At 45.5% G+C, this 22,866-nt stretch overlaps 1 protein-coding gene across 1 annotated transcript in view; it reads right to left on the bottom strand.

Annotated features, from left to right (window-relative positions):
* The window catches only part of LRRFIP1 (LRR binding FLII interacting protein 1), a 94,838-nt gene extending 83,183 nt beyond the window's left edge, over nt 1-11,655 (bottom strand). The window contains exon 1 of the mRNA XM_067298715.1: nt 11,506-11,655. Coding sequence (XP_067154816.1) covers nt 11,506-11,595 — 90 coding nt within the window. The 5' untranslated portion in view covers nt 11,596-11,655. The remainder of the gene's footprint in view (nt 1-11,505) is intronic.
* Between the last annotated feature and the right edge of the window lie 11,211 nt (nt 11,656-22,866).

Genomic DNA, 22,866 nt, shown 5'->3' with positions numbered 1-22,866 from the left:
CTCCTCCAGCCAGGCCCCTTCTTCCCTTGCTACTTTTTCTTCCCCTTACAGGGACAGCAGGCAGCAGCTACAATGTTCAGAGTTTTACCCTCAGTCTCACAGTCCACTTAATATTCGGGTTGTGTCTACGAATCGGCATAACGTGGGGAACAGCTGGATTCAAAAAATGGCCAGCAATGAAGAGTGTTTGGAGAACGGGATAGATAAGCAGCAAAATAAAAAAATCAGTCTTCTGAGGATCTCAACCTGTTAGAAGAAATTACAGTGAAAACCTTCAGCTTTACTACCTGCTTCTGAGGTATGCCCAAGCAATCCCAGAAATGTTATAGATAAGGTTGCTGCACCTAATCGTTGTACTCGGAGAGCTCGTTCACAAGAAATTGGAGGGGGGTTGGCACATCGGCTTGGTTTTGCGGTGGGAAGCCCGAAAGGGCAGCCTTGTTATGCCGCTCAGCGCAGGGATCCGACCCCAGAGATGCAGCTCTAAAGTAATGCAGATATCTGTGTCAGTAGGTTGGGACCGCTCAAAAATGAGGTTAGGCTTCTGGAAGAGCACAGTCCACCACAAACTCCACCAATCTTTATTCTATTATGCCACATGGGTAGATTGCTTGGTGAGACAATGACAAACTCTGGGTTTCCAGATACCTTCCTGCTGGAAGAGGAACGATTCCCAGACTAAGCCTGACAATATAGACACTTGTTCCTTCAGCAAACTAAAAGGTGTTTTCCCAGTACACAGTGAACCTTTCTCCCTTCGTTCTAGTTCACCAAACACTGATTTTTCCAGAATAACGACAACAGGGTATAGCTATTACTTAAAACACTCCATAAGCATTTAAAATACTGACACTTGCTACATATACAAATATTATCCCTTCTATCCCCATGCAACCATACTTTTTCCCAGAGCCCCTAGATTCCTCCACAGTTCATGTAAAGGTTAGGTCACATCACTATTTCAATGTACTCATTTCACAGAAGGGCAGATTTAAATTTCCTGCTTAATAGACAACGGAATAGCATGACCTCTGGGTATCAGAAGAACGTCCCCAAAGCCCACTTCAATTTTCAACAGATGTTGCTTCAAAATATTTGTCAATATAAATCCTCTTAGTGCTCAGCAACACGCTCAGCAAAGCAAGGAAATCAAGACCGGCACTCATGCATTTCATATGGGAGAACAGTTATTTTAAAGCAAAACAGCATATGGGAAATGCACAGTTGCAAAGCAAAACAATAAGGTTGTAGACTCATTCAAATTTAAGCAGACTTATTTTCTAAAAGGACATCTTTTCTTCCATTTTCCTAGCAACTCAATCGAAACGACTTCAAATTTGCAATCAAAGAGAACCAAGAAGCGACTACACAGACAAAAAAATCTGTAAACTGTTACCCTTACTGTTCATGGTCAGTAAAAGTAAACACGATTTTGTGTTTCCAATTGAAGACTGCAGTACATTGTTGCCAGTGCAAAGAGCCACACCTTAAATATGTTTTCAAAGACAAACTTCAAAAAGATGCATTTTTTTAAAAAATGAAGGGAAAACTGAAGCTGCACATGTGTTACAGAGTTTGATAGGAGACCACAGCATGGGAATTTCGCTGTACGCAAAGCACAGCGAGATTCTTTCCTTACTCTCCTGTCATCCTAGCATGTTAGCTGATAAATGCTCCATAATTAGAAGACCCAAGTGGGGATGCCTGAAATCCATCTGACCTAAGGGAACAAGTTCAAAAACCTGAGCCAGCTTTTCACATGCCAGATGCTCCTGTACTCTGACTTTGTCTACTGGAAGAGGTTGGCAAAAGCTGACAGAAGAGGCAGCCTCATCCAAATTTGGTATTCGAATATGGCATTAGGAGAAAGGATATTCCAAGATGTGGAAAGTACTTAATAAAAAAAAAGGTAGCAAAGAAAAAGAATATTAAATTTAAATCAGATGCTGGTGAAGAGAAAGGTCACCAAATATGTGAGAGGAGAGACTGAGAGGAAAGAAACATTATTCCTTTGAGTCCTCTGCCTGCGCAAAACTCTGTGTTCAAGACAACTATGTGACTGTATGACCTGCAAAAAAATCACCAGTCAGACTAGGAGAGGGTGTCGCATTATCACATCATTACAAGCAATATTAAAACCCAAGTCACTGATCAATCAGCTGAACAAGCAACTGCACTAACGAAGTGCCTTTGCAAAATCACCTTCAGTAAACTAAGAACACCTGCTTTCTCCTTTCTGGAAAACATACATCAATCTGATACAACATGCATCTAAAGACTGCAAGCATCATTTTATGGCAGGGAAAATTCAACTCTGAGAAAACGTTTTTGAGGAAGCCCGAACTGGTGATATCCTCTTGCACGTTTCTTTGGCAGACATTTGTATTAAAACAGCGTAATTTACTCTCATTCACATAAAACAAACCTTCTGACAGCTATGAGGAAAGAAAATTGTTGCTCTGAAATTTAACTATTGTTTTTGTATTTCTTTGCACTCCAATGACCACAAGCGCTGCCCTACCTAATTGCCAGGTATCAAAAATAGGAACACAGAAGTGGTTGGTGCACCTGGCAATTTTGGTTTACCAAAGGCTCTGATTTCTTGTGCAGCAACATATCATACAAAAATAAAATCTAAATATTTACTCAGCCAGCACAGGGGCTCATAAAGCATCTGAGAACTAGCAGGCATCCAGCGTTTCTGCAATTATACTGTCAAGATTAAGCTGCACCACAAAAGAAACTTTCATCTTGCACATACAACAGCTTGCTGCCAGGAGAAAAGACTTGGGAAAAGGAGCTGAGAAAAACCAGCAAGAAGTGAGAAGCAATGGGAAATTAACAGGCTTCCTCATCACACCCGAGACTGGATCACAGCTTGGATTTGGCACCAGCAAATCACTTTCTCTCTTCACCGTCTACAGCTCAACTCTTGAATGCCGTGGTAGTACTTATGCGGATAAAACCAGAGCCCCTAACAGGCAGCTGGGGCATCGGCAACAGGCACCCAAAAGGGCAAAGCAGATGCGACGAAACAAATCCGTCCCTTCTCAAATCACACCCAAGGATATTTTACCGAAAGTACATTACAAAGGAATCACCTTCACAGTTCTAGGTCAGAAATTTTTAATGAGCAATTAGCTAAGACACTCATTTCTACGGGCACTGAACAGCATTTTAAATCCCTAAATTAACAAAAGTTATTTTAATCTATTCAATAGAGCGTCCACCTCAGAACTAGTCACTCAGAGTTTGAGACCAGAAGTTGTGCCACGTGAGTTATGTGCAATTACATTCACTGCCTAAAACATCCATCTTTCCATAAACAGAAATAGCTATTCTAGCTTTGTTAAAGTTTTCCGATTTTTACGGCTGACAATAAAACCCAACATTTTCCAAAGCTTTGAGGTTCTGGAACAAACAAAACAAAAAAACACAGAATTCCACCACCCTACAGCAGAACATACTGTTTCAGAGATTCAGTTACAGGAAAGCATGACACGTTTCAGGGGATGAGGAACAGAGAACAGGGCAGTAGGCTAGATGCTTAAGTCCAGTTCAAACCTGTCTTGGGGGCACTGCTTTATTTAATCAGTGATATGCTCCCTTCTACTAACAGTTTTCATTCTGAGCGCACATCCACTTCCCAATACAATGAAGTATTTGGAATAGAGCTTACATCTTCTCCGCTCTCGGCACCTAAAACTCTCAACTTGGAAGGCCATAAAACTGTTTTCTAGTCCTGAGCATTCAGAAATACTGCCCAAGCCTTGCCCTTCACATTGCCCTCCACATTTCATACCGCTTACTTAAGACTGTTGAAAGACAAAATTAAAAATCCATCCAAATACACGTCGGAAATGTCTTTGGCACTGAAGCTTGGCCAGCGAGTACTGTAGGTAAGGAGAGACGTCGAACTATTACAACCGTTAGAGTTATGCCACATTCCTGCCAACGTGAAAACGTTACTTCTGTGTTCTTTTGCAGCTTCCGAAATATATATTAGTGAGTATCCTCTTTCCAGCCTCCAGAAGTCAGGAATTTCCAAGGGCCTGAACAGCACTTCCACGTGTTTCTAAGATAAAATTACATTACGTAGCCATTTGTGATCTCTTCTGCCCAAAGTTATTCACACACTGTAAGCACCGCGCTCCTCCTAGGTAATTACAAACTTCAAAATACCAACATTGAATTACAGCCTTATTTAGTATTTACTCTGCCCTACCAAACTTTAATTTCACAAGTTAAAGCTGCTACAGCCAGGCCATTTCTTGCTCCCTGCCAGCTCACTGCTCTTCTCTGTGCTCAGAGTGATCTACGAGTATCTCCAAAGGAGCTCCAGCAGATCACACCAGCCAGCTGAAGAGATCACTGTTGCTTGTCTCATTCTCAGGTAAGAGTAACCACCCACAGGGCAGATGAGGAAGAAGCATACAGCAGCTCTTCACCTGTAGCAACTTACCCTCCAGCATCTTACTTTATTAAACAGTTTAAAACAGTAATCTTAAACACCAGGGTTCTGCACCACAACACTTCATCTCAGTTACCTACGGTATGAAAAATGCATTCCCCAACAACTGGCCAACACTAATTTGCAAGACTGAAGACCGAGCTCACTCATATGGATGCTTTTTATATATGTTTTTCCCTGATGTGATATTCTCATTTCAGTGTCCAGACCAGTTACTTTTTCCAGCGTTAGCAGTGAAGAGTTTACAGCCTATTTTTTGTTCCCTAACTGAAATAAAGTGAAAAAGAAAATAAGAGTATCTTGGGAGCGGAGGGTTATGGATGTCTTTCCATAAGAAGCCCTTAAGCACTTCCCTCATCTTTATTGTGTGATGAAGACCCAAACATTAGCTATTTTTCCACTATGCACGAAGCCAGCTCTTCATCTGTAGCAGATTCAGACAGATACGTAAGTGCACCGGATGACATCTGAAGCAGAGGGAATGCCAAGATGAAATGCCAATGCGACTATGTCCATATTCCCTTCTCAGAAGCACCTCCTGTATTTCAAAACTCTCAAAGCAACCTCATGACTGTGTGAAGTAAAAGCTGGCTTGCTGCTGCTCCCTGTGCCCTCCCCCCCAATTTCAGTGGTCAACTTCTCCCCCAAAAGTATTTTAACAGAAGTGAGACAACAGCTGATATTTCAGAGGTGCTATTTTAAGGTTTGCCTATGACAGCTTATGTCTAGCTAGACAGATTCACTGCTCCTGGCAACCTGCTTGCTTGACTATACCCCAGGAGGGACAAATACCTCTTTTCCCAAGCCTGAAATGACATGTGGATTTGCTCCTTGCAATTAAAGGATTTAAAAAAAAGAAAAAAAACAAAACAAAACAAAAAAAAAACAGGAACAGCGTTGAAGGCCCTGCAAGTGCACTCGAGCTCCCACTTTGTTCACCAACCAGCTGGGAAAGATAGCCTTCTAGATGAGGTAGCGATTGGCATTACTTCCCGCTGACAAGCTTAGCATCTGGGCTCGCAAAGAAAAAGGCTGGGCTTTCCACGTCGCTAATCCTAACACTAGTTTCTTGCTCGATTGAAATAGGAATCACGGTTCCGAAACAGCTGTTTCCTCAGCCAGGGAGAGAGCAGCTGAAGAGGACTCAGGCCAGGCGTGTACACAAAGACAGACAACTAATTATCCGTAGTTGCAATAGGCATATTGTGAGGCAGATTACAAGCTGGAAGCTAGGCCACAATCAGCCATTTAACTAAACTGAGATGGATCTTAAGACTTTTGTCTCGCTGCTTAAACTATCCAAAGCTGTTCTTTTACACATTCCCTTTGGAAAAGATTATAAACAAAGACAAGGCCATTCGTTGGATATATATCCATAAAACATTAGGAAAAAGAGCAGGTTCAAAGAAGAAGAGCACATCTGCTGTATAAAATGGTCTTAATTTTGGAACACTTCTCCATATGCTACTGGCAAGCGATTCCTGTGAAGGCCACTGATCCTTCTGATATTTAGGTGAGCTGGGCTCAGAATCACGTTCTCCTGAGCATCCCTTGCCTTCCTGACTTTCTTTTCTAGAAGAGAGATCTACAGCCAGGCATGCTTTTTCAGAGCGTTTGCTCTGTTGTGCCGATACATTGCCATAAAGGTAGAAAGAGTAATGCAATGCAAAAATAAGTCAAATAAAGCAACTGGTGTCACATAAACCATTGTTTCTGAGGGCTTCTCTTGGAACGTTTAGCTGGCTCACAAAAGTTTTGATGACTCTCTGGATGCCAAATACCGCTCAAAAAAGTTCCACTCCTACAACAACATGGCACACAGATCTTACACTACCTAGTCCATCCTTAGGGAACACTAAGCGTTTTGATTTGCACAACAGTTTCATAAAGTTTGTGTGGCTTGTGTTCCTATATATCAATATCCATTCTACATATTTTAGCTTTGAAGTCACAACAAACTGTTTCCACTTCTATTATGCACGTAATCCAAATTGTTGCATATATCAGACTTCTCTCTCAAATTATTACTACAATTCAAAAGCCAAGCCTTTAAAACCTCCATGTATACAGTTATCACAGCATCTCTTCATTAGTCCTGAAACTCCAGTATAAGCTTTAAGTTATTTGGTGCCTTCTTCAGCTTGACCAATAAAGACCCGTTGGTTACTTTTACCTGCATTTTGAGCTATTTCTAATCAACTGCATATTCTGCTCCTCCGTAGAAGTGTAACATCACAATTTGGGGATCGCATAGAATATAAGACAACGCTCAAACTAAAAGCTCAGTCAAACTGAATCAAATTTATGGTCCATAAACTAATCATGACACTTAAAAAATAATAATAATAATATAAGGGGCATACGTAGGTGATGGAGTTCTTGAAACTTTGCAAGTAACAACACAGAAGCACTGAAGAAGCCACTCTACCACAGAAGCCACTCTCTACCACTACTTTAACATGACATGTTGCTGAAATTACTAACTTTTCAGTCAGTAATTAATTTAAAGAGTTCTCCTCTGTAAATTACTGCATGAAAAAGAGAGTAAGATTTCTAGCACAGAGATAAAATAAGCCAGGATTGCTTTTCTGTGCAGTATAAAACACATTTGTTTACAAAATGTCACCAACACAACACGTAAAGGACTTTCCAAATAAAACCAAGAAATTTGCCTTGATCTTGCTCTCCTCATTCAAAAAAATAAAGAACAGTAATATTATCTGCCTATAAAGAGAAATATTTCATTTACACAGATGGCAGGTCCTCATTGTATTTGTAAAATTCCTTCCGCTCATGTAACACGATGATTACTATAGCTAGCAAAGAGCAGAGTGAGAGGTAGGAAAAAATATTCCCTAAAACACGACCTCTCAAATTATCAGGTCAATCCCATCTATACCAAAGGAGCAAAAAGTAGGAAGCCAGCCCCTGTAAGGTTTAATTGCCCAGCACTCTGCCTTCCCAAACCGCACATACACCAGCCATGGAGAACAGGCAGATGACCGCACAGTGTGCACACGCAATTACTGCTGGCTGTGCTGGCACACAGCTCAGAGGATCAGACTGCTAGGTTTTGCAAACACTGCTGGCACGTATTCATGGAGAGGAACGCACCTTCTCCCGCTGCTCTGAGGAGGTCTAAACAAGGTGATAAACTACTTGCAGCTAATCTAGTTCAGGAATTGCCTCAAACGTTTTAATATTAATACTACTGCTAAATATTACTAATGCAAGTACTAGCACACTGTCACTACAATGTGCTTCACTTTTACAGTTTCCTTCCGCTTGCTTACGGTTGCTTCCTCTTAAACTTGTGTTCTCATATCCTGCAGAGGTGAGGCCTGCCTTGGCCACCGCGCAGAGTTCTCTCTCGCTGTATGCAAGACTGCGCGCACAGTAAGACATCCTGTTTGCAAATTCAACAAAACTCATGCTTCAAATTGCAGGAGCGTAAGAGGGTCTTTCAAGTTTTAACGTTTCCCATAGAAGCACGCAATATAATAAGAAGCGTCAATTTTTCAAGACATTCTGCAAATTACAAAATATAACAACTGGAAAGAGTCAGAGAAGCACAATTCTTTTGGAGGAAAACTAAAGCTAAAGAAGCTGCATGTATTTCAACTTACTGCCAGAGATTTCAAGGTAAGAGTATCTCCATGAATAGAACCTGCTTTGGGCTCTCTTTTAGACTTCTACCCGAACATGACAAAACAACATCCTAGAATCTGCTAGTAACTTGCAGGCCCCCGTGGCTTCTGGATAACAAAGAAAAGGCTAAAGGAAACAGCGGAGCGAAAACCTCCACAAGAAGGCAATATTTCTAAGCTTTGCCAAAGCACTTGTGAGGGACGTTGGAGCTGAAATCTCAACAACCCTCGTACCCATCTTACCATGAGGATTCTCAGCATATTTATTACAAGGAGCCAAAGGGATTACTTGACATTTTAGAGTTCTTATGATCTTATGGAAGGACTCATCCTGGATTCCCTGTGCAGAAGACAGGCAGTTAAACTACGAACCAATCATAATTGCATAGAAACCAAGAAAAAGTAATGCAAAGAGTTAAAACAATATGGGAAAACTCTGAACCTTGAACTTTGCAGTTCACAGTTTTAGCACTCAAGGGAAAAGATAAAAGACATACTTGTGGAGGGCTTTTTGATCAAATGGAGTTGTCCTTTATGCAGTCTCCAGGAAAAAAAAAGCAAATACTTAAAGCATCAAAGCACTTTGTGGTAAAGTGAAAAGCAGCATATAAACTAAAGACAAGTGAAAGTAGGAGAGAAACTTGCAAAAGAAAAGAACAACCTAGGTCTCCTGTGACAGATTTAGCATGCCTTGCTCGACCCAATGACAGACCGGCCAGGATACAGTTGTGGAATTTATACCCTCATCCCAAGCTAACTCCCAGGACGTTATCATGACTCAAATTCTACTAGATGGCACAGCTGCTCATTCTCACTAGCTTATATCCAGGACAGGAGATATTTCTGGTCCTCCTATCTCAAACTACGTCCCTAGGAACTTACCCATTCCTGGCAAAGCTCAGAGAGCATCTCCTCATCGCACTGCCTCAAAAATCTGATTTCTGTCAATGCCCTGTCTAAATCACTCACACAGAAATTAACCCACAGCACATATTCCAAAAAACTACAAACTAGTTTGAAACGGTGTACGAACAGAAGACATCCCAGATCAGAGCTGCCATTAGGGGTAGTAACTGAGGGGTGCGATGTGAGAGCTAACCGAATCTAACAGCTAATGACCATCAAAAGTAAGCAGGCCTTCTACCTTCCTGGTCACCAGCTGCACACTAGTATTCATCCAATCCTGCAGTAGCTGAGATTCAGGAAAGAAAATTAAAAGAGAATTAAATCTCTTAACACTCTCAAAGGAGCAACTTATCTTCTGTCATGGTAATTCCCTCAGCCAACCCTTCTTGGGATCACACTGGCGCTAGTACCAGCACAAGGAAGGGAGCAGACACATATAACCCACCTTAGCAGAACAGGACGGTCGCTTTTAGCAGCAGCGAGTGTCAGACCAGCCTAGATACAGGGAAGACCTAAAGCCCACGGGCAGCTTATCCTGAACTCAGGTCAGCGTTGTCAGTCTCCCCCTTTGCAAGATGATGGGAGGAAGAATGCAGAGCAATCTGCATCAGCTTTGGTCAACATAAAACCAAATCAATGCCCCCGTGTTCTCCGGTGGGCCAGCACGGCCATACCCAGCAAATGAGTTGGACCAAAACACTCATCAGCTGTTCTTAAGTGTTTAAACCAGATCAAGGGAAAAGATTGCGATGCAGTCTCTAGCAAAGTGCATGTCTAACTCATCAGATGTCAATACAAGCAAGCCTTGTGCATACACATGGCACTGTAAAGCTATCTCAAAAGATTCCAAGTTAAATTGTACATTTATGCCTATGCACAACACCATTTTGAACATTTCTGGTTTATGTTTTTCATTTATATGCACCTCCATTAAAAAAAAAAAAATCAGCGGCCTATTTGCTAGTTCTTAGTCATTAATACCAACCTCATGAGCAGGCAAACGAGCAATTTTTCCTAATCTAAAAAGCTAGAGTTCAGAAGGATTTCAGTACTAGCTGGCACTAGGCAGCGTTTCTCTCGCATATAAACACTTTAAGTACTTCAGATTTAAGTGGTACCCTAAGATCATAAATAGATCAACAGCTCTGAAATTAATGTAACCTTTATTTTGCATTTAATGAATTTGCCATTGGGCTTCTGGACTGACACTTGGATCTCTTCTTAAAGCAGGCAATACTGCTAGAATACCTCTAATCCCTCAGGACACAGTTTTACAAAGCTATGGAATTACTAACCAACAACAGTACATACTTAAAGAATTACTGTGTTGCTCTATGGAAGTGCACTTAACTCACAGCCTGGCATGGTATCAAAAAAAACACTAGTGGGATACAGTGTTTACAGTAAAGAAATTCAGGTTTCACAGTCAGAATTTCTGGCTAAAACACATATGAGAGCACAAAATAACCCCAGTAAGAGACAAGCGAATTGCCTGTGACCCTCCAAGTTCTCTCTGATCCTCCCCTGCCTACATTCCTGCTTGTTATCAAGAAAAGGAATAGATGGAAAAGCACCTGTAACACACCTCAGCAATCAAAGTCCTTCTCTATATATTCTGCTTAGCTCGGCCCCGGAGCTCCGTCACCAGAAACACTTGGTACATTCCCCTCGCTGATAAACCAGTGACTACGAGCACTCAGCACCTTACCATACCTCACCCTGTAACACAAAATCGAGCCTAAGAGCCCAAGCTTTTGGCTGCTGAACGCCACGTGAATTTGTCAGTAATGACAGGTACAGACAGAAGCGTCGCACCCTTAAAAAGATCCTTTTAATCGCAGGGCTGCCCAGCCACCTCCACTCGACTGGTGCAATTTATTCACCTCAAGCTTCACGGTGGGCAGTTTGCTGCAACTGAGCCAGCGCCCGTTAACACGCTTCAAAAAAACCCGGGATTTTTATTTTATTTTGTTACATATATACACAGAGCTCCGTGACACGCACAGAACGCATCACCGGGGGATAAAAGCAGCCAGGTAAACAGCCGGCTTCTGCTTGAGCGCGGCGCCGGCCCGGGCCGCCTCTCGCCGGTGCCTCCCGCCCGGCGGGGAGGAAATGAGGCAACTTCACGCCAAGAGCCGCGCACGGACAGGGCAGCGCGGCCGAGCGCCCCGGCGCCCCGCGCTCCACCCTCGCTGTGACAGGCTCTCCCGCAAGACCCACCCAAAGGGAAATAACAGACAGACAGACAGACAGACGCCCCCCGAGCCGTGCCCGGACGCGGCAGGCGGCGCCGGCCCCGCCGGGGGCTGCGGCTGCCGTCAGGCGGGAGCGGCCGGGAGGCGCCGCGGCCGCACCTGCCCCCTCCCCCCCCCCAGCGGTTTCCGTTGCTCCGGCGCGCGGCGGGGCCGCAGCGCGTGCGCGAGCCGGGCGGTTGGGGGGGGGGGGGGCGCGGCGGCGGTGGCGGCGCTCGGCTCTCACCTCGCGGGCGATCTGGTTGAGCGCGTCGTCCTCCGCCGTCAGGCGCTCCCGGTTCGGCAGCCGCTTCCGCCCGGCTCCCTGCGTCCCCATGGCGGAGCCGCGATCCGCTAACCCGCTGCCCCGCTACCCGCCGCCGCCCGCTGCCTCCCGGCCCTCACGCCGCCTCTGCCGCTCGCCGGCGCCGGCGTGAAGAGCCCAACCGTCACCGCCCCCCGCCCCCCGCCGCGCGCATGCGCAACGGCCGCCACCCCCCCCCCCCGCAGCGGGGGACGGGCAGCGGCCGTGGGGAAGGAACAACCCGAATCCTCCATAACCCCTCAAAAGGCAGATGAACGGAAGGGGAGAGCCCAGATTTGAGCTCCTTGGCGCCGCCTCAGTGCGCCTCTGTCCCCCCCCCGGCACCCCGGCCCTCCCTCTGCCCTCGGGCCCCACTTTTCTGTCACCAATACAGGAGGAGGGTGCTGGAAAGCCTTGCAGCCGCCCCGTCTTCTCCCACCTCTAACCCTGCCCCAGCTCCCGACCTCCGGGAACCCCTTCAGCACTGAAATTTCGTGTAAAACGGGCATGATTAATTCCGGCTAATTGCTAGTGTCACACACTCCAGTGCTGGCCCGGGATGAAGATTAATTCCTGTCGAGAGATTCTCCGGGATGCCTGTCGCAGCCCTCGTACCTCAGTGCTGACCCACAGTAATTCCTTAAATATGAACCATGAGTCTCTCAAGCTCAGGACACCAAACACGCTACGCAGATGCGTCACAGCAAAGGGAATTGCAAAATTCACCTCCCTACTGACAAAGACCAGAAAGTCAAATTTAATCTTTATGACCTAATTTCACTGTACCTTCAAACTTGATAAAGGTAAAAGGCCAGTACTCACCGGCTCAGAATCCCCAGCATCTCCTAGCACAGACCAGTTTTAAGGAGGTAACGCTTAATTTCAGTGCTGACCTGCTCTGACTCCCGAGCTCCAGTGCTGCAGAGCCATGCCAAGTCTCTGGCAGTTTTCGGATACAGCCCAACCAAAATGAGACAGGCATTTCAGAGCTTTACGTAGAATTTTGTTTTTCCAAGTCATAAATCTTTCCGAGGCATACACGCAAAGCTTAGAAAGGGAAGGAAAACCTCCAGAGCCCAGGGGCAGTTGTACATTACAGAGCAGACGTGTGCTAAAAACCAGAAAGTGCCATGACATCACTACCTACAGGTTTCTTCTCAGTTTGTTAAGCAAGACCAGATCCTGCAGTCCACACACACCAATGTTTATCTGGAAGTTTTCATGTACAGAGATTGAGATTTGGGTCATTTACAAGGAAGAATGATCCTTAAATTCAAAAAAAATGTGTCAAACAGTTTAATATATCACCCCTTCCCATGAGGGCATTTATCGGCTAAAGCAACTGGTTGGTGTTTCAAGGGAAGAAAAAAACCACACACACAAAACTAGTTCTAGCAGAATCCCTTTCCCCCAAAGGGTATAGATGCCCTCCACACAATGCCAGGCTGTTACTTGTTCTTCCAAAACTATTTAACTCTCATTTGTTGCTTTTTATACAAGTGACATCAAGGTGACTATTTATAGTTTGTGCCTGTGCTGAATCTATTGTCTCTGCATGACTCCATTCCTGTGCAGGGCAAGGCCTGCACAGCCCCCAAGTGCCACGCTCAAAAATATTACCACCCAAACTTCAGCAAGACATGGTGCAAAGCTGTGCATCACCTCTGGGCCCTTCCAGACACGACCCTCCTCTCAGCCCTGGGATCTGCAGGCTCCTGAACAGCAACTGCTGCATCTTTGATGGGTTTCTCCCATTCAACATCACTTTCAAGAGGAAACCCAAAGCCCAACTCTTGTCTTCATGCTGCCTTTGCTCCGGCTCTGGTTCAACGTCTGCTGCAGCAGGATGCTTTCTTAGAGCGGCCATATCTCATTTTTTGTCTTCAGACTGCATTTGGGCCGTGCTCACTCCCTGCTCACGTTACAGTTGTTTTGGGAACTGTCATTTTTCTGGTGACTCAGGAGTGGTACTGGACTGGTATGGTTTCTTATGTCTAGGACAATTTATCTTTAGCAGAAACAAGAAGCAGATATACAAGTTCCCCATGTTACATTAAAAACAAGAGTGCCACATCCTGCGATTTTGAGTCAAGTTTACTCTGACCCCACACAAGTGAAAAAACTTACCTGCTCTGCAAGGCCGTGCAAGGTCCTTACAAGTGCACTTTGGCTCTGCTACGGCAGCAGAGCACTGCTGCTTCCAGTCTTCCTAGCTCTCCTGCAGGCCGGCCACCTTCAGCCTCCCCACTCCCAGCTGCACTTCCCAAAGACCTTGCTTAGCACCATCCCTGCTCCTGACCCTGCATAATTGGCTCCCTGAGCCCTTATCCTTGAATTCACCCCCTGCCCTTTGAGGAATTCTGGCTAAAGACACAGGGCAGTGCCTTATTTTTAGGTCTGCCTTACCCAGGGATTTGAGCCACCTGTGTAGCTGCATCATTGCTTGCACCAAGGAATACCTTGCAGGGATACAGATTTGCATTCGGGCTGTTCGCTTTACTGGCTGAAAGCCTTATGGAGAAGACTTGGCCCTACAGCCAAACCGAGGCTTGTGCTACACAGATTCCTGTCTGAAAAGCTACTATTGGGAGGGTTTTGTTAAAAAGGGGCGGGGGGGGGGGGGAAGGGAAGCACAGACCTTGGAAGAGAAGCTGCTACTGGGTGACTGCAGTCAGAATTCAAATCACTTATTGAACGGATGCTGCAGTGTAAGAAATCCCTCTCTTTGCTTGCATTCCAGACACTTATGGTAATTTTTTCTTTTTGCATACAGAAAATAAGCCCTCTCATAAAAACACTCTACATGCAGAACTGGACAAATAAATATGAAATAATGATTCAAATACATTATTCCGCTTTGGCTACACTATAAAGTACAGTATCTGCAGTTGAAAATTAAATACGGAAATGTCCATTTCTTATTTTAACAAGCAACATGAAATGGAGGCTCATTTTGTCTGAGAGTCATAACTGTGATTAATGATACCCAGACAAGCCTAAGTATCCCATGCCAGTTTAAAAGGGCTCTGTATTAAGAGCATAATATGTACCTCATTCTCCAATATCCTGTGTACAAGGAAGCCGTTTCATATAGAGCACATCCCAAAGATGCAGCTTTTCCTCTGTAGTGCTCTTAAACCAAACTGCCTTGTAAAGTCTCACTCTCGAGAATCAGAACAAGCAATCTGCTGTTAAAACTGCTGCTGCTGGTATGCTCAAAAGACCATTTTTACATAATAAAATGGATGTGTTTTATATTCCTTGCAGCAAATGTAATTACCTTTCTATTAGTGGCAAGCCTTGAGATAGGGGAATCCAGGGGCTAGGCTGACTGTTAGAAGAAAACGCAGGGTCAACTCTCCACGCCACCGTAAGGTTAAGGCCTCTGGCAAGCCAGAAATCAAGTCTGACAGTTTTAACGAGATATTCATTAGCCTGAGGAGAGTGGAACACAAATACCTTGGAAAAGCTACACTTAGGAGGCCAATCTTTCACATTGTGAAGATATGTGAAACAAGCAGAGCTCCACTGACATCACAACATTTTGCAAACATAATAGCAGTGGTATCCAGCAGGGTCTGTAGATTTATTAATGGAAAAAATTACATCACAGACAAATATGTGTTGGCACTAAGCTACTTCAGAAAAAACGCTGTTACAGCTAAAGAGGTTATGCTTTACTCCGCCTCCTAGGAAGCCCAAGATGATCCTCTTCTGCAAATCAGACCTCCCCAGCAAAAGCTTTCAGAGGTCGTTGCCACATTGAGAAGTGCCAAGACAGGACTCAGGGGACCGATTACTGTCCGTAGGGATGTGTCAGGATGAGATTCATTTCTGTTGCTTCATCTGTTCGAGTCAGCAGAGTCGCTCACTGTTGGCATTGGAGGAGCTCCACCAGGCTGGGAACTCTGCTGAGCTTTGTCCTGCCTAGCCTGGGGCTTGTAGTAACACCATGACTGAGTGCAGGAAAGCCGCGACGGGTAACTCCCCTCCCACACCATCCAGAAAAGAGACCGACTGACTTGGGCCGACTAAGGAGAGTACAGGCCACGATGCGGTGGGCTTCCAAGCCTGGCTTTAGGGAGACTGAAGAGAAAAAGACCCACAACAGCAGAAGGCAAGCATCTTGTTCTCTTTGTACCATCAGCAACTTATTTGCAGCACCAAAGAAACGTTCTTTGAGGAGGGCTTGTTCATTCTTGTCTTGCCAAGACCCTCAACAACTTACTGGCCTCCTCTAGTCATCATGGCATGTTATGAGGGATAGATTTTCATCTGTAAATTTTTCACAGATCACTGAAGATGCCACTGTGGGGATCTCAAGGTCTCAGAACTGGATCCCTTTCAAGGTTGATGAAAAATCTTCCTTCAGAGGGAGTTTTTCAAAGCTCAGTCTTGGGACTGATTTCATTTAATATTTTCATTAGCTGCCTTAAACAAGTAGGACAGCACTGATGAAGTACTCTGATGACAGTGTTATGAAGCATCACCAATAAAGGAGGATAAAGTTGTACAAGAACTAGAAGAGCTTAAGGACTTGAGACACCAGTGAAATGAAATTAAGCAGACAGCAAATACAGCGTCAAGGACTAAATTCATGATCTCATTAGCTGGAAATGACAGAAATGGAGGAAGTTCTGGGGTTATAAGCCGGTCAGAGATTGGCTGTGTGCCACCATCAACACAAACCCTGAGGAGTTAAGTTTAATGTTAGAGTATTTCAGGTAAGGGTCTACCAATGCAAATATTTATACCATCACACAAGACATCCACAAGACCTTACCTGGAATGGTGCCTACAAATCTACTTACCCATGTTAAGATGAATTCAAACTAGCTGTAGAAAGAAAAGCTGCTATCATAAGCAGCAGGAGAAACTTTTTTTGAGATTAGAAGTTGCCTTGTCTAGCCAAAGGCAGAGCAACCTCATCTCTTCTATAAGCTGCTTTGGAGGAAAGGGGTCCAGATAATACTGTGCAAGATATACAGCCAAGTTAGCACAGACGCATACAGGCCGTATGTAATCATAGCCTGCAAATCAGAAGTTAATTGCCGATGTTCTGGACATGCATCCAAAAGCATTTTTTTGCCTTAATGAGCCTAGGATGAGGCTCTGCACTCCGCAGGGTCCCTCTCCTCCAGCCATCAGTTATCCCTGGCGGACAACACTGAACAAACCAGAGGCCCGTTCTGATCCCAGCTTTCCAAGCACCCTGGGGTCTCCACTCTGCCCCCAATTTGCGGCACAAATATCCATCACAGCTGACACTGCAACAGCCCTGGGGAGGTTGTTACAGCCCCCAAAAGCACCAATGCTCCCATCCAGATGACATAAGCCAGCTCGCACCCAGGCCAACAGCTGCAATCGTGCGAGCTCTCCATTACCATGCCGAGCAGGGAGCTCACCTGCAATTTGCACACTGTCACTGAGCTTGCTGAAAACTGCCCATCTCAGACTAAAATGGGAACTCACTCAGTAATATGGTCTCTCTGGACCTAATCTAATTAGCAGCAGACACGCCAAGGCTCAGAACATTTCAGTATGAAGCAAAGTTAAGCCAGCTCTGCAGCAGCTGTAGTTGCAGGGAGCCAAACCTGTCCTCGGCTGCTGAATAGCAACCAATTGCCATGCCTGGCTCACAAAGACGGCCTGTGATGGTCTGCTGTTTGCAATCTGTATCCCTATCTGTTATTCCCAGCCTGCCACCGCATCGCAGGGAGTTGCAAAATCTTGCTCCTCCTCCTCCTCCTGCTCCAGCTTCCCTTCTTGCCATGTAAATAAAGTTAAGTTCCAAGCAAGCCCCAGGCTGTTTTCATAAGAACCTTCTAAAAATACATTGTACATCCCTTCACCTGGCCTAACAACACTCACCACTTCCTACCTCGAGCGTTATGTGGATAAAATCCATTCCAGACTGCAGGACGCTTGGATATTACAGCAAAATGGCCTGTAAGACAAGCACTGTCCCCCCCCACTTTTCTTGCAGAGCCTGGTCTGAAGGCAGGCGAGGGATCCATATGCACATTTCATTTGGGAATAGGGCATTCTAGCTCCATCAAGAATATAGGTGCCATCTGAACAAGTTAGTCCTTCAGCTGCAGCAAATCAGTGTAGCTTCAGCAAAAACAAGGCATGACACCAGCTGAGCCAGCTGAGGAACTGGCTTAGCATCTCTTTACAATTAAAATATATCAAAGCATTCCTGCTGCCGTTGTGGTGATGTCCTCGCCTCCCTGACAGCATGTGTGGACATGAGAGCAAGCAATCACGTGGCCTCGTTACAAGGGCTCAATGCTTCCTGCTTGGTTTATTTCCCAGCAATTTGTCCGCTCCGTGCTGTGTGGCCTCCTCCGCTCTGCTCCCAAATGTTGCAAAGTGAAGCTGAGCCACATTTTCCAATCAGGCCATCCAAACTAGAGTTGGACTGCAGGAAAACATAGCCGCAACACATGGTTTAAAAGCACCAATTGTTTGTAGCCGAGCAAGTATTTGCACTAATTAGTCATCCCGTTCTGTAAAATGGCATCCAAACATCATTTTGGCAAAGCTTACATGGACACCACATGGTCATTTAATTCTCTCAGCTGGAGTGGAAGAGGGGGAAGGAGGTGCTGTTTTTGTTGTCCCTATGGAAATCCATCCATGCTCCCCAGAATGCGCAAGTCAAAGGAAGAACATCCATTTTCTCAAGCATGATAGAAATTAATGGTGCTTTCCTTCTAAAGACCTTCCATGCTCATCAGGGACTAGATATTTTCTGCTTACCTATTTTATAGCATAATGCAAAATTGCCACATCTCTTCTCAGGAAACAGTCCCAGCCACTTCACTTCAGGAAGAGCGCCTGTGTCCGATGCCTGACATTTCTGCATTGCTCATGAAACTGTGCATCACCACCCCAGCTCCTGCTGCCTCTCCAGTCACCCCATGCACAGAACAGCAGCAGGCTGTTTGCTGTCAGCTAGTAATTCCCAGTTTGCCTAAAATAAGCCACGCTGGAGCTAAAGAATTCCAGATTCCAGCTGTGCTAATCACTAGCAGGGCAGGAAGGCAGGTCATTATAGTTTCCTGAAACAAAAAAGTTTGCCTAAACTCGGAAATGAAAGAAGATACTGGTAACATAACATTGATACCGATAACACAACATTAGAGGAAACAGAGACAAAGCACTTGAGATATTACAAAACAGTAGAGCTAAGGCTGCCGATGGATCTGATTTTAAGTCATAACACATTTTTCTAGCGTCCCTGGCATTCCTGTTTTTTCCATGCACAGTGAACGACGAATGTGACTCATCTGCTCAGTGCTCTTGCCTTGCCCTCTCCCCCACCACGAACCCCCAAGCCAATTCATCGGTCCGTTATTGCACCCCATCCAAATCCTGCACCAACTGCCACCGCTCTGCAATGTTCTTGTAGGCTTTGCTGCAGTGTTATTATTATGGTACTAGAACCCTTCTGATCCTTTCCTGCAGGAATGTGAAGGAATTATTTCCTCTATTCCCCATCCACAAAGAGCCAAAACACTCAGGCAAGAGTTGTCAAATTCTCCAGGGTTTTGTTTTCCCTCCAAACGTAGGAACAATTTAAACGATTTTGCCCAAACATATAGAGTTTCCACAGCCCCTTTCATTTCAGCTGCATTTCAAAAAAATAATAATAATAAAAAAATCAAGCATTCAGATGCCAAAGGCAGGAATAGAATGGCCTTAGCCACAAGTCTTTGCTTTTTCTTTCTACACTCCCTTGGCCTTCCAGCTATACATTTCCCTAAGGACAGCTAACTCAGTTTATAGCTACTGACTGCAGCCTTTCCAGCCTTCAACCACCAAGGGCTGGTTACTGGACTCTGGTCCCGCACAGCATCTCTGCAGCAGCTTTACAAACGCTGCCTCTGCTGCCCAACCTTGACTTCTTCAGAAGTTTTTATCCTCCCTGACCTTGCAGCAGTGGTGGCAGAGGGTAAAGGCAAGGAAGGCTGACTTCCCTGCAATGGCCTCTTTTTGGGCAGCTATTAGTTTAGTTTCTGAAACATCCCGAGCACATTAGCGGCTCAGCTAATTGAAAATTCCCAAAATAATTTTTAATACATTTTTCAATTATAAAAGGAGTTGCTGCAGGTAACAGCAGATGATGGTTTCCCCCTGAGGCATCTTCGTTCCCACCCGGCTTATTGGCAGTAGATGACTCGTTTCACCTCTGCGTAATGGAATGACTGCTTCACCACTCTTCCAGCAATGGCTAGCAGTAAGTAAGGCTGCTCAGCTTTCTAGTCCTGTGTGTTTACAGACCATGCCTGTATCACCCAGGGCATGCGACTAAGAACTAGCTGAAACCAAGCCAAACATTTAGACATGACCTGAAGAAAAAAGCAGGACTACAACGTGGTCAGTGGCCCGCTGCAAAGCATGGGGGGGACAGAGCCCATCATAAAATGCCCAGTGAACATGTCTGTATGACACATCCGAAGTCTGGGTGGGAGCTCGAGGGAAAAACCTAGGTTCACACCCACACTAGCTTTCCAAGTCTGCTCTAGACAGCATGAGTTATGTACTGCTCTTTCCAAGCACTGGCAAGCCATTTTTGCTCACATTCATCACAAGTGCCTTGCAAACACAAATGAGACACTTCTGGGGAAGATTACCGAGTTGGGAGAAGTTTTTGGCTGTCAGTGAATTCCTCTTGTAGCCCTGCACATAGAAAGGTACCGCCTACAGCCATTTTTAGCCTAGTTTCCTAAGGGAATGAGACACATGCAATCATACTGTTTGCAAGCATGTGTCTGTCCCAGACTAATAGCTTAAGCCAGCTGGCCAGTTGCCCCCGAGTTTATCAGTGAGGTGAAGGTCTGTCTCCTCAAAACGTGATATCCCCACTGGAAAGAAAGCAGCATGCTGAGCTCATGTTAGGCACCAGACAATGCACGCGGAAGGAAGATTTTAAGTGTTTTAATCATGTAAAATGCGGCAAAACCTGCTCCTTGTTAGATAACGACGTCCTTTATTTCACAGAACTATTTCCTTTAGTCCCTATGCTGCAAGGTTATTTAGCGTGACCAGTCAAGTCCCATTGCAAACATGTAAACAGTAAGATTACCTGTCTCTTATTCAACCAAGGAGTAGCCACTGCTATAGGGAAGCATTTCTCGTGTTTCACACTTGTACTCCTTCTGTAATTGAATCCTACTATAATTAAAACGTTTACTATATTGAGTAGTTATTTTCCCTCCTCTGTCTTCAACACATTCTAATGTTCACTCTCAGATATCATCAGGGACCCATTAATATTAAGCTTGTTTAATGTTTCCAAGACAGTCTCTGGAGTGTATTAGCAATATTAATAATTAATACGGGAAGACTGGCGTTTTAGAAACCTGAAGTAGATCTCAGCAGGCTTGGGTTGGGAGTTATGACACCAGGCTAGGACATTACCACGAGCACAGAAAGGGAGAAACGGCACAGAACAGGACGCTTGGAGAAAGCGTTTCCCTTCAAAGCCAGTCCTTTGCCCTGCTCACCCGTTGTTCCTGCGAAAACCTTAGTGCAAACGCGAGATTACAAGCTTAACAGAACAGGTACAGCGAGTACTTTTGCGAGGGGTTGGAACAGCCTCAGACGCATTTGTCATAGCCAGTAAGAAAAGTCGATTTAAGCCAGGAAGAACATTCCTCCTGCAGAGCACAGGGAAGGAGAAGGCAGAGGAGACGAGGTCCTGCGTATGCCAGTGCATGACCAAATCTGAGGTAGGATGGGAAAAGCTGGAAAAAGAAGGAAAAGTCAGCTACCACCTAGCAAAGGCCACCATCCCAGGGCATCAAAGAGAGACGCTTGTCCCTGGCTTCTCCGGCAGAGCGTCCATCGTGAGAGGCTCCAGCTGAGGAGCAGGATGTCCTGGCTTCAAGGGCTGCTGGATGGAGCCTGTCGCAGCCCTCTCCTCCAGCGAGAGGGGAGGCCAGCTGCGGCGTTCACGAGCCCGCAGCAGCTCCCGGCTCGGAGCCAGCCTTTGCGCCCGCACCCGTCCTTCTGCGTTCAGCACGAGTTTCTGCACTGAAGGATTGTGAGTGGTCCCGATGGGTTGCTCATGCCTACCCTGGCATGTAATATACCTGTCAACAAGCGGTTTAAAGCAACAACAGCCTACATTAAGCCTTTGTCAACATGGTTGAGAAGATCTCCTTAGACACTGGCTTTCTGCTGTACCACGGTGTGTTAAGAGCACCTTAAATGTGATTTGCTACAGAGAAAGCCCATTTATAGGCCATAAATATAATTTGCTGCGACCTCTTGAGGGAGCAAGTATTTTGAATTCACTCTGCTTACCTTTTACCGTGGCTTCGCACTTTTCTTTGCAAAACAAATAGGGTTTTAAAAATAGAAGAGCCTCAGCCCATTTCCAAGGCTTTGCGTCTGGTGCACCTCGACGCAGGCTCACTCTGCTGGGGTGCTGCCAGGCTCTCCGCACCCGTACGCGGCAGCTCATCACCCTGCGGGGTCAAGACCGCAGATGGACTCTGATCAGTTAGCTCTTTTATAGCAAGCCTGGCGAAACCAAAATAGTTATCCCAAAGGCAAGGCACGCTATATATACGTGCACACAAGTGGCCCGTTCCTTTGAAGCTGGCAGTGCACAGAGACAAGCTGTCTGTCCTACAGCTGGTCCAAAAGCCAAAATCACTGGGGCAAGGTCAGAAGGAAAGCCACATTTCTGGCTCCTGCGTGGCCATCACCAGCTGTCTCCGTCTGACCATAACCTCGTTTCTCTCCAGCTAGCCAGAGCTGGCTTTGCAGCAGCTCCCAGACGGCAGGCTACACTTGCTCTCCAAAAGCCTGACGTTGCAAAGGCAGCCCATCAGGGCCTATATTTAGTAGTCTGAACCAGCAGAGGGTTTACACCAGGTCAGCAGTGGCCGCGGGGCTTTCAGCACAGCCCAGAGCCCTTTAAAGCAGCTCTAGCAACCCCCAGGCTCTCAGATTTAGTCTCTAGTGCTAAGGCCAGTTTTCCAAAGCCCTTCTAGTGCAAATAATATATTTTCTGCCATACGTTCGCATTCCCCAGCAGCGAGAAAGAAAAAGCCACTTGCGCTTTAAGGCTGGCACAGAGCAAGAGGCAACATGGACAGCAGTGCTCACAGCATAATCCAGGCAGCTGAAATATGCTCAGGGATTTGCAGTTGTTCTGCGTCAGACCCACCAAATTCAGCGATGAGTCAGGGCCCCCAGGAGAAACGGCACTGGGATCCAAGCAGAAAACAAGGGCCAGGAGGTGCCCGAGCAAGCGGCACGAGCAGCACTCCAGGGTTGCTGAGA

The sequence above is a fragment of the Apteryx mantelli genome, chromosome 6 (genome assembly GCF_036417845.1).
Source record: "Apteryx mantelli isolate bAptMan1 chromosome 6, bAptMan1.hap1, whole genome shotgun sequence".
Taxonomy (NCBI): Eukaryota; Metazoa; Chordata; class Aves; order Apterygiformes; family Apterygidae; genus Apteryx; species Apteryx mantelli.
The sequence above is the reverse complement of the archived record's forward strand: the minus strand, read 5'-3'. Positions and strand labels throughout refer to the sequence as shown.